This window comes from Episyrphus balteatus, chromosome 3 (genome assembly GCF_945859705.1).
Source record: "Episyrphus balteatus chromosome 3, idEpiBalt1.1, whole genome shotgun sequence".
Lineage (NCBI taxonomy): Eukaryota > Metazoa > Arthropoda > Insecta > Diptera > Syrphidae > Episyrphus > Episyrphus balteatus.
Window position 1 is genome coordinate 26,590,047 of NC_079136.1, and position 10,675 is coordinate 26,600,721.

General features: G+C 32.7%; 1 protein-coding gene across 1 annotated transcript; it reads left to right on the plus strand.

Annotated features, from left to right (window-relative positions):
• Nucleotides 1-1,460: 1,460 nt before the first annotated feature.
• Nucleotides 1,461-9,910, plus strand: LOC129913580 (protein VAC14 homolog). Its single transcript, XM_055992332.1, has 13 exons — nucleotides 1,461-1,731; nucleotides 1,801-1,951; nucleotides 2,008-2,238; nucleotides 5,118-5,338; nucleotides 5,397-5,517; nucleotides 5,594-5,717; nucleotides 5,784-5,986; nucleotides 8,370-8,493; nucleotides 8,554-8,662; nucleotides 8,859-9,155; nucleotides 9,216-9,295; nucleotides 9,362-9,524; nucleotides 9,599-9,910. The coding sequence occupies exons 1-13, from the start codon at nucleotides 1,631-1,633 to the stop codon at nucleotides 9,744-9,746; spliced, it is 2,073 nt and encodes a 690-aa protein (XP_055848307.1). The 5' UTR covers nucleotides 1,461-1,630; the 3' UTR covers nucleotides 9,747-9,910.
• The last annotated feature ends 765 nt before the right edge of the window (nucleotides 9,911-10,675 follow it).

Genomic DNA, 10,675 nt, shown 5'->3' on the forward strand with positions numbered 1-10,675 from the left:
AAGTTGTTCAAAGGAGGTGGTAGTTCTTGTAGATGAAATAGGATTGCAACGTGGCAGTTGCTTGATTGAAGACGGAATAGTGGGTGAAAAGTGATCTTAGTGTTTTGTTGATGCTTTTAGTTTTGCATTAGATTTTTTGTCCTAGTCACTTGTCGTATCTGAAGTAACTTTATTTTTTTAATTGTTTGATGGTATAATATGAATAAAAAAACTTACAGTTATTTATAAAACAAAGCTAAATATTAAAAATGCACCTACTTTTATTGAAAATTTGCTACTTTCATGAAATCTTTTATGATAAAAGCAACAAAAATCTGTCTTTTATTCTTTTATGATTCATAAAAGATTTCATAACAGATTAAGGCTTGATGAATACCAAAAATGAGATTCGTAAAAGATTTTTTGACAGTTCGAACTTCGTAAAAGATTTTATAAAAGATTTCATAGCAGATTGGGTATGCCGAATACCAAATATGAAAATCATAAAAGATTTTTTGACAAATTAGATTTTTGTATGGAAATTCATAAACGAATAAAGGCTTGGCCACACCGGAGGGTATGCGGTAGTGGTACGGGTAGAAGTAACGGTACTTGTATGAAAAAAATTCTAAACTGACATATCAACGTTCAGATGTGGAATTTTTTTCATATAAATATCGTTACCGCTACCCGTACCTGTACCGCATACCCTCCGGTGTGGCCAAGCCTTAACATAATAGCAGAATAAAAGATCTCGCCGAATAGGCCCAATTGTATGAAAAATATTCCACACCTAAACGTTGTTGTCCCAGTTTGTAATTTTTTTCATACCCGTACCGCTACCGCATGTACCCTTCGGTGTTGCCAAGCCTTTAAATGTTTTACGACGTCAAATTCATGTTAAGTAGTATCTTCCTCTTGACGTTCAATTAAAATTTTGAAGACCACTGCGCTGGTGCATTTCAACTTAACCCAAAATACCTTACCGGTGTGGTCACACCTAAAAAATTATTTCAAGGCTTGGCCACACCGGAGGGTATGCGGTAGCGGTACGGGTAGAGGTAACGGTACTTGTATGAAAAAAATTCCAAACTGAAGGCTTGGCCACACCGGAGGGTACGCGGTAGCGGTACGGGTAGCGGCAACGATATTTGTATTAAAAAAATTCCACACCCGAACGTTGATGTGTCAGTTTGGAATTTTTTCCATACAAATACCCGTACCGTTACCTGTACCTCTACCGCGTACCCTCCGGTGTGGCCAAGCCTTGACATATCAACGTTCAGATGTGGAACTTTTTTCATACAAATATCGTTACCGCTACCCGTACCGCTACCGCATACCCTCCGGTGTGGCCAAGCCTTCAACGTACAAGCGGTATCCCTCTATTTGTACCGCTCATGAGAAAAAAAAACATCGCATATTATTAAATAAAATTGTTTGGCATCATTAAAGTTAACAACAATTCTGACAGCTGTCACAAAAAGTAAAGTGACATTTCTGAAAGATTCTTCAACTGGAAAGAAAACTTTTCATACCAACCCTTTTTTCATCTAAACTTAAATAATTTAAACAAAATCCACCCATTTATTTTACACTAGACTATTTAATTTCTTTCTTGTAAATAAATTTATTACAAACCCAAAAAATTATGGCATCATCTCCATACCCACCTCTAAGCGAGTCATGTGCCAAAGCCTTGGGTGACAAGGTTTATGAAAAACGACGATTAGCTTCTCAGGAAATTGATAAGTACAAAATATAAATAAATAATTTAAAAAAAAAAATAGAAAACAATCGATTTCTTTATTATTATTTAAGAACTGTAGCCGAGTTAAATAATAAAGGAAATTCCGCACAAATAAGAAATCTCATTGATCTATTGTCAAATGATTTTGCCACATCAAGAGATCCAAATCGACGTAAAGGTGGATTGATTGGTTTAGCTGCAGTTAGTTTAGGACTGGGAAAAGTATACTATTGAATAAAAAGTTAAAATTAATAAAAATCAAATGAATGTTATTGTAGGACACTGAAAAATACGTCAATGAACTGGTTACGCCTATTCTTAATTGTTTCTCTGATCCCGATATCAGAGTTCGTTACTTTGCCTGTGAATCTCTTTACAATGTAGCTAAGATCGCTAGGTCCTCGATTATACCCTTCTTCCCTGAACTATTTGCAGCTCTATCTCGATTGGTAACCGATTCTGATAAAACTCTTAAAGATGGAAGTGAATTACTCGATAGACTTTTAAAGGTAACTTGATTACAATAAGAAATTTTGGTGGTGGAGGTATAACTAAAATATAGAAGTTTTATAGCTCTTTGCGTTCTAATAACGAATTCAAAAATCTGCTAGCTTTAAATCGCAGCTTTATATAGTTTTCAGGTGGTTGAACATCGCGAGTTATCCAATTAATGTAAGTAGGATGAATTAACACAAACGGCCCTATTCTGCTATTCGATTCACGTGAAAGTCAAAAATAACGTTTAAATAGGGGTTTAAATTAAACTTAAATACATTTTTTTTTTTCTTTAGAATTTCTTAAACAGACGGAAAGAATGTTTTTCTGTTTGACGTGATAAGGAAAGAAAAACTTTCGATTCACGTGAATCGAATAGCAGAATAGGGCTGAAATTCTTATTTATAATATTAATAATGACTGACATCAGTCACTCGTTTAGCTTCAGAAGGGTGATGTATTTAGTCCGTCCGTCGTTATTTTATCCCCAAGTCTTGGCATGAAGTAGGGTGGATGCACCTTTTTCCGAACAGCTATAGTAGCCGAACACTTTTTACTTAAATATGTAAAAACAAACTGTTTTGTCCCGTTAGAAGTAATAACCCGGTTAAACTAGAATCTACATATATACTATATTCGATCTCTCCTTGCGAAATCTCGATCATAAATCTATATTTTCTTATTCAGTATATTTTCTTTCAGTTTGTCAGGATCAGGATGCGTAAAATAATTGTTTTTATTTATTCCTATTTTAAACTGTTCGATAATAGGAAGCCAATTTGTATAAGTTTCCTTTCCCCTATACACTACTGTTTGAAACTAGACAACTGCTATAAATTTCCTTTTATACATATATAATTTTTTTTTTTAAATATTTACATATACAAATTTATAAGTATTTAAAGAAAATGAATAATTATTCATGTTTCATAAAAAAATGCACTTCATTTCTCCCCCGAATACAACCCACATCATGCAGCTGGCAGATGTTGGAGCTTTTAAAGGTCTTAAGAGTCACTTCCGAGCTTCAATGTGGGAATCGATTAAATAGGTGAAAAAAAAACAAACTTCTGCCGACTGTTGTGCACGTTCTGGAAAATAATGACCGTTTTGGTTTTATACAAAATGCATTGCGCAGATATGGAATTTATCCCTTCGACCCTAACGCGGTCGACCATACAAAACTAAATATCCATAATAACTTTCTCGAATGTTTCTACCAACCAGTTATTAGAATGCACATCTAACGACACATAATAGCCATGACTTAAAAAAAGTTCATTTTAAAACCGTTTTTAAAGTTTTATCGGAAGCAGCGAACAAATTGAGCCCACCGAAGAGCCAGAATCATATGTTATAGGCCCGTTTCCTATTTGGTTTATAAAAACAAATGTATGGAACATTTTTGTTTACCTTTAAGATTGCATATTTTTGTTATTTAAATTTGGTTTTTGTCTAAATAATAGAAAAAAAATTCTGGTGAAAACGACATTCCTTTGGTTTTATTTTTTTATAACAAAACCTTTGCTCTCATTGACACAATCTTATTTTTTTTTAAATAAAGTATTTTCTTATACCTTTCGTAAAAAAATTATTTAAATTTTTTTTCTTCAATACATAATTTTTGACTTCGTTTTTACTTTTGAATTTCCGTTAACTGTTCGGTTATTGGTGCATTCACCCTATATATTTTTTTTTTTTTGCTTTATTCGACTGGTGGTGTGAGGACAAGGACCACCGATTCTACTAGCATGCCAAGCAAGGCCCTCACAACAGCAACCATATCAACTCTGTCTAAGCAAAGATATGGATGTCATTGTTAAACTGCCTTTTGAGTATTGTTCAACTATTTTGTTTTTATGTAAGAAAGTTTAATTGCCAGACTACGAAAATTGCAAAATAAAGCAATGCGAAGCATTCTGAAATGTAATAAATAAATATACGCCAATTAATTTTATGTTAGAAGCTTTAAAATGGCTTACCGTTAAACAAAGAATTGTTATTAATATGTTAATGTTAAAATTAAAAATAGTTTAATGCCAATATATTTGTGAAGATATCGTCGCTGGTTTTTGAGTTTAAATGCCAGTATAATACATTCTTAATTTTTGTAAATTCAGTATAAAACACAGCTGAATCTTTTTCTTCATTTTATGAAAATAGTAAGGAAAATTGATAAAACTTGGAAATTTAAAACTGCTTTTCTGAAGAATTTATATTTTTGAGTTATGTCGGTTTTCTTTAACAGCGACGATATGTTCAGTATGTTCGTGAAATTCAACCGTAGGTATGCACTTAGAAATATGAATTTATAACAACCAGAGCTCAAAATACCCTAATATACAAAGATTTTAAGATTTTCAATAGATTACCGACTCATGTCAAATGCATTGTATTTTTAAATTTGTAAACTGAAATATTAATAAAAGCCTAAATACTGTGATCATAAATATTTATCTAATTATAATCTGGTTCACATTCTGAAAATAAGGACTGATGACCTGTCATTTCCCCTAAGCCAGAAGATATCAATCTTGACGATGCGATCAATATAACTCAAGATATAATCTCTTTAAGCGGCAATTTTTTGAATTCAAAACTCTCCAAAAATAGAGCCGACATGGTTTTTTAAAAAAAGCTTATATCAATATATCAGAGCATCAGTCCTTATATTCAAAATGTTAACTTGTATTAATTTAGCCTACTCAAATTAACTGGAAAACTCGCGATGTTTAACCCCCTGAAAACCATATAAAGCCGCGTTTTAAAGCTGTCAGACTTTTGAATTCGTTACTACAACAGATAATACTATAGAACTGCATACTCATATTTTGGTTATACCTCCACTCCCAAAATTTGCTGTGGACTTTCTATCTAACCCTCTATTCAACAGGATATTGTCACTGAATCATCTCAAACTTTTGATCTGGAAGCATTTATTCCACTTCTCAAGGAAAGAGTTTATGTAAAGAACTCCCAAGCACGGCAATATGTGATTTCATGGATTTCAATCTTAAATGCTGTTCCAGAAATCAATATGATTGTCTATCTAACAGACATTCTAGATGGATTATTTTGTATGTTAGAAGATAATACAATTGAAATTCAAAGAATGTAAGAACTCGTCAATAAGGTTCTATAAAATATAATTAAATATCATCTCTGATTCAAGGTGTGAAGCTACAATTGGCCAATTTCTAAAGGCAATTCGTTCAGATTCGTCATCAGTGAAAATGGAAGATACAATAAACATTTTGATTACTCACGCACAATCCACTAATGACCTCATAAAAGTAAGTTAAAAAAAAGAAAAACAATAACATGATCATAAATAAATTCCATTATCCTTCTATTTACATTTTTCTTTAGAACATCTCAATCACATGGATTAAGGAATTTGTTCAAATTTTTGGTTCTGATGTTTTGCCTTTTGCTAGTGGAATTTTCACCGCCACATTGCCTTGTCTTGAGTATAATGTAGAATCAAAGAAAAGTAATTACTTTGAGATAATGCCGGATATTTAAATAATATTTTTGTTTTCTTATTTCTTTTTTTTAGATATTAAAGAATGTGCTGTAGCTGTAAACACATCAATGCTTCAATTGATTTCATCAAAAGATCAAAAAATTTACAACATTGCAAAATTAGATTTGAGATCAGTTATGGAGGTATTGAGGCAGTATTTGACGCACAATTCGGTACACACGAAAGTTGCAGTACTTAAATGGATTCATCATTTGTTTTTACAAATTCCAAGCGAGGTAATTTTTTCAAAGACTTAAATATTTAACGGGCTGCCGACTTTTAGAGGTCTGTCTAAGTAACATCCAACCCGATTCTGAATAAAAACTCCCGGGAAAATGCGTTCGGAAGAATCGTTTCCTTTTTTGTTTTAATTTTGTTTCCTCGTCGTAAATAATGATGAAAAAGCGAAAAAGGTGCAAAATTTTCATAAACTTTTTGATTTTGAGCACTTTTCCTGAACTCAATTCCCCCTGGAATTTTCATTCAGAATAAAGCTGATCGACTTTCCATCGTTCGCAATCCCAACCCCGTCTAGACCGATCCATCTGAAATCTTCTTCCGCGTGGTGTTTAAAACGAATTTCTATTCTTCTTTTTCTTTTGTCTTCCTTGCCATCTCAAACTTTAGGGTGGAATTAATAGGGTAGAATTAAAAGACCATCTTGGCTGGAGCTTTTTCTTCGATTTACTCGATTAGGCTGAGGTCTGCGTCTTATACTTACATGTTTGTACAGCTCCTACTGTTGTATCTTTTTTCCATACGCCCTTCTTCTTTGAAAAATATTCGCGCCAACGACAAAGCCATCATACCAAAGTTATAATATCTGGGATCTATAAAATCAATAGCCATTTAGGATCCTAAGTAAACGATGTTGGCGAACCTTTGAACCATGAACTATGAAATAACGGAGGCTGGTGGTTGAGGTGATATCCGAATTCAGGGGTGGAATCGGCTAAGGTGATTGTTGATCATCGTAAGGTGATTATCAAAGTGACGATCACTTTTTTGTTATGGTTTGTGGGTGACAGCTATTTATGTGTCACTTTCACTTTCTATTTCCTCAACGGCGAACTACATTATATTAAAAATTAATACGAAAAATTAAGTTCTTTGATTAAAATATGGTTTCTTGTCAAGAAAAACCATAAAATATTTTTTATTAAGGGGGGAAATCCCTCTGGAATTTTTTATTTTTGCATTATTTTTTTTTTTGCGTAGTAAATTTATTTATCAACCGAAATGGTCTTAGCCTTAAATGAAGCCTCAAAAGTGCCTAGATAGTCCCGAAACCAATGCGCTCCGAACCTACCATAGTACGAAAACGAAAACTTTAAACGCATTTTTTTCGAAACTAGTTTTTTTTCTGCGCCGTGCAATGTAACTCAAAAACTAATGAAGCTATCGACTTGAAATTTGAAGCAAATTACTCCTTAACTTATTGGCCACAACATGAACCTAAAAGTTGAATAAAATTTGTACAGTAAATATTTTTTTTAACTACTTCTTTGTAAAAAAAAACATGGTTTTTTCGTTTTTTTTATTTCTAATTTTTATTTTTCATTTAAAAAGAATAAATTTAGGGTCATGCAATGCGTACTAATATCATCTAACGGAAAAAAATTTCCTTTTTGATTTAAGATGATTTCCTGGACCTGTTCATTGCACGGCGTAAACTAGAGGCGTCAACTTTGAAAGGCTCCAGAGCCGCCATTTTTTTATTTTTTCATTTCAAAAAAAATTTTTTCAATACTTAATAATGTCAGTAATATCTTGTCTTTTTCCAAATTTCAATAAGTGCTTTCAGTTTTTCATACAAAAATATTGAAAAACGTGTCGTCCAGAGGGATTTCCCCCCTTAAGAAATAAAAAAAAAAATTGGGCACCGGTAGGGATCGAACCTCGGTCTGCACTTGTAGGGTTTTGGTGATCACTTTACTCAGAGCAAAGAATAGGTGATGGTCAAAAGTGACAATCAAAAAGGTGACAATCAACTATCACCTTAGCCGATTCCACCCCAGACTTATGCTACTGCAAGATAATGATGAAAGTCTATATTGGCTTCTCGACACGATCGTACATCCAGGATACTGGAAGAATGCAAGATCGAAACACGATCAATTTTGACCTGTAAACTTCTAATTCGCTATTGTGAATACTTTTTCTATGCCATCTTAACTTACTCTAAGTGCCAGTTGCACAAACGTGGATCAGCCTTGGTTCAAGAATTTAACCCACCGATTTCGGCGGATTAGCTGCGGGTCAACGTCGGTTCAAGCATGAATGTGGCTATTTCTACATATATAAACCTTGAACCAGTGCTAAACTTCAGCCTTGCTACCGATTTCAGAAGGTAAAAGTTACTGATCCACGTATTAAATATTTGTACAACTGGCCCTAAGTAGTTTTGTAAATTTGTTAATATTTTCCTGACTCAATGGCACAAGTTGCTAAATAAAAATCAACAAACAAACAAAGAATATTGAGACATAGGAATCGGGTGTTTGATATGATATTTCGCCCGCAGTAAAGTGCTTCACGTTGAGTCTGTTCCCGTTGAAACATTATCATCATCTTCCATTCTATATCTTAAGTTCGATAATATTTTAACTTTTGTTTCAGATGTCATCACATGCTAACAATTTGTTTCCTATTTTACTTGGCATCCTATCGGATAACTCCGATGAAGTTGTCCTTCATTCTCTGGCAGTGCTGGCTGAAATAGTTAACTCTACACATTCCAATGGTACGCAATTTTTATAAATAGATCATATTTTTGATTCAATTAAAAGAAACTTTATTCCAGATTCCTCAGATTTCAATAAACCCCACTACAGAAAATTCTTAATAAGTCTACTTAATTTATTTAGCGAAGAAAAACAGTTTTTAGAAAAACGTGGAAGTCTCATTATTAGGTAAGTTACTATCAATAACAAGCTTGCCAATGGGTTAATGTAAAATTTCATAAACATTATTTAAAAGGCTTTTAAATTTTTAAATGATGTTTTTGTATGAAACAAACGTCATTTTAGGACGTAAAAGTAGATAAATATTTAAAAGGGCTTTATGAAATTGGCCATAAGTATTTAAATTGTGTCTTATAAATTGTAGACAACTTTGCGTCCTTCTTAATGCCGAATACGTTTATCGGACATTTGCGGAAATAATTGACGAAGAGACAACAAATATGAAATTTGCTTCAACGGTTGTTCGATCTTTAAATATGATTCTTTTAACCTCGTCGGAGCTATTTGAACTTCGCAACTCACTGAGAGACATTGCAAATGAAAAGTCAGCTTCGTTGTTTAAATGTCTCTATAAGAGTTGGGCCCACTGTCCAGTGTCAACGTTGTCGCTTTGTTTACTTGGACAATGCTATCAGCATGTATCAGACATAGTTGTCTTATTGTAAGTTTGATCTTAAATTGAACAGTATTTTTGAGAGTAAGTTTTGTTTTGAAATTCTAGTGGAGACTTGGAAATAACTTTGGAACTTTTGAATGAATTGGACAAATTGGTTCAGCTGATTGAATCACCAATTTTTGCAAGTACGTTATAAGAATTATGGTTTTTAAATGTTTTTCTTAAATTTATTCTTTTGATGATGAATGTAGGCCTACGTTTAACGCTGGTATCCAAAGCAAATAAATGTGCAGATGCTCAGCATTTGGCGCATGCACTTTTTGGTATTCTTATGCTCCTACCACAAACTGAAGCTTTTGATATGCTTAAAAATCGATTGCAGTGTGTACCAAATTATTGGGGTCAGGTACCAATGTAAGTTAAATTTACAATTTTATAACAATTGGAAACTAATGTTTGTTTGTTTTTTTTTTTTTTTTTGTTTTAAGTGATGGAAAGAATTCTTTGGAGAGTAAAAGTAAAATCAATTTCGATGAATTGCTGCAGTATTTTGAAAAAATACAAAAAATGCATCGAGAGCAACGAATGATACAAAGAAAGCGTAGTGTTATGCAATCAGAGGCATCTTCATCGTGACTTTTTTAAAAATTTTAATTAAATCATATAAATATGTTCTTAAGACGAATATAATGAATGTATTATGTATTTTTTCTATTTTCACTTGCTGTGATTAAGCTCAATCGATGCGTTTAATTGAGCTCTTATATTGTTTGTTTTTTTTTTATGCACTTAAATAAAAAAAAAATGACTAAATGTTATTATAAATAAATAAAGAATCTTAATTTATGTTATTGTCCTTTTGAAGTTTTTGTTTTAACTGCTACTGTTTGGACTGAGCTCTAGTGAAACAACAATAATTTTAAAAGTTTATGAACGAAAATAAGGATATTAACTTGTTTCAACAAACAAAACCAAGCTAAATGGTAATTATTTATCACAGGCCCTTATTGCGAGTGTCGTTCAACTTTCGATGCGATAAAAGTCGATCGAATCGATAAATATCTGTTTTGGTATTGTGTATCTCTTTCGACGAAGATATTTGCTATTGTGAACTATGAACTTGATTGCAGTCGATAGCAAAATTGTAAACGAAAAAGATCGAACGATACAACAAAAATTTCGATCACAATAGAATTTCACAACACCAATTCATTTTCGATTATCGATTTTCAACAAAAGCCGTCTATCGAAAGAGATTTACAATACCAAAAGTCATTTTCGATGATCGACTATCGACAAAAGTCGTTTAGCGATAGACAAACGACACTCGCAATAAGGGCCTGAATTCTGAAATGTTATATCTTTATTGGTGAATAAATTATATCCTTAGTTTTCAATATCGCACCGCATTCATATGATTCTGGCATAATCCTTTGAGTTAAATTCATTCAAGTGTAATTAACTAGTGCACCCTAATCACCTAAAAGCCAATAACTGAACATTTATGAATATCCCAAATAAAACTCAGTACAATAGCTGCCATCCAACTTATCTTATTTGACTCT

Coding starts and splice junctions, on each gene's coding strand:
- LOC129913580 (XM_055992332.1), top strand. CDS start 1,631: ATGGCATCATCTCCATACCCACCTCTAAGCGAGTCATGTGCCAAAGCC. Junction 1,732..1,800: donor GCTTCTCAGGAAATTGATAA/GTACAAAATATA, acceptor TTATTATTTAAG/AACTGTAGCCGAGTTAAATA. Junction 5,718..5,783: donor TAATGTAGAATCAAAGAAAA/GTAATTACTTTG, acceptor TCTTTTTTTTAG/ATATTAAAGAATGTGCTGTA.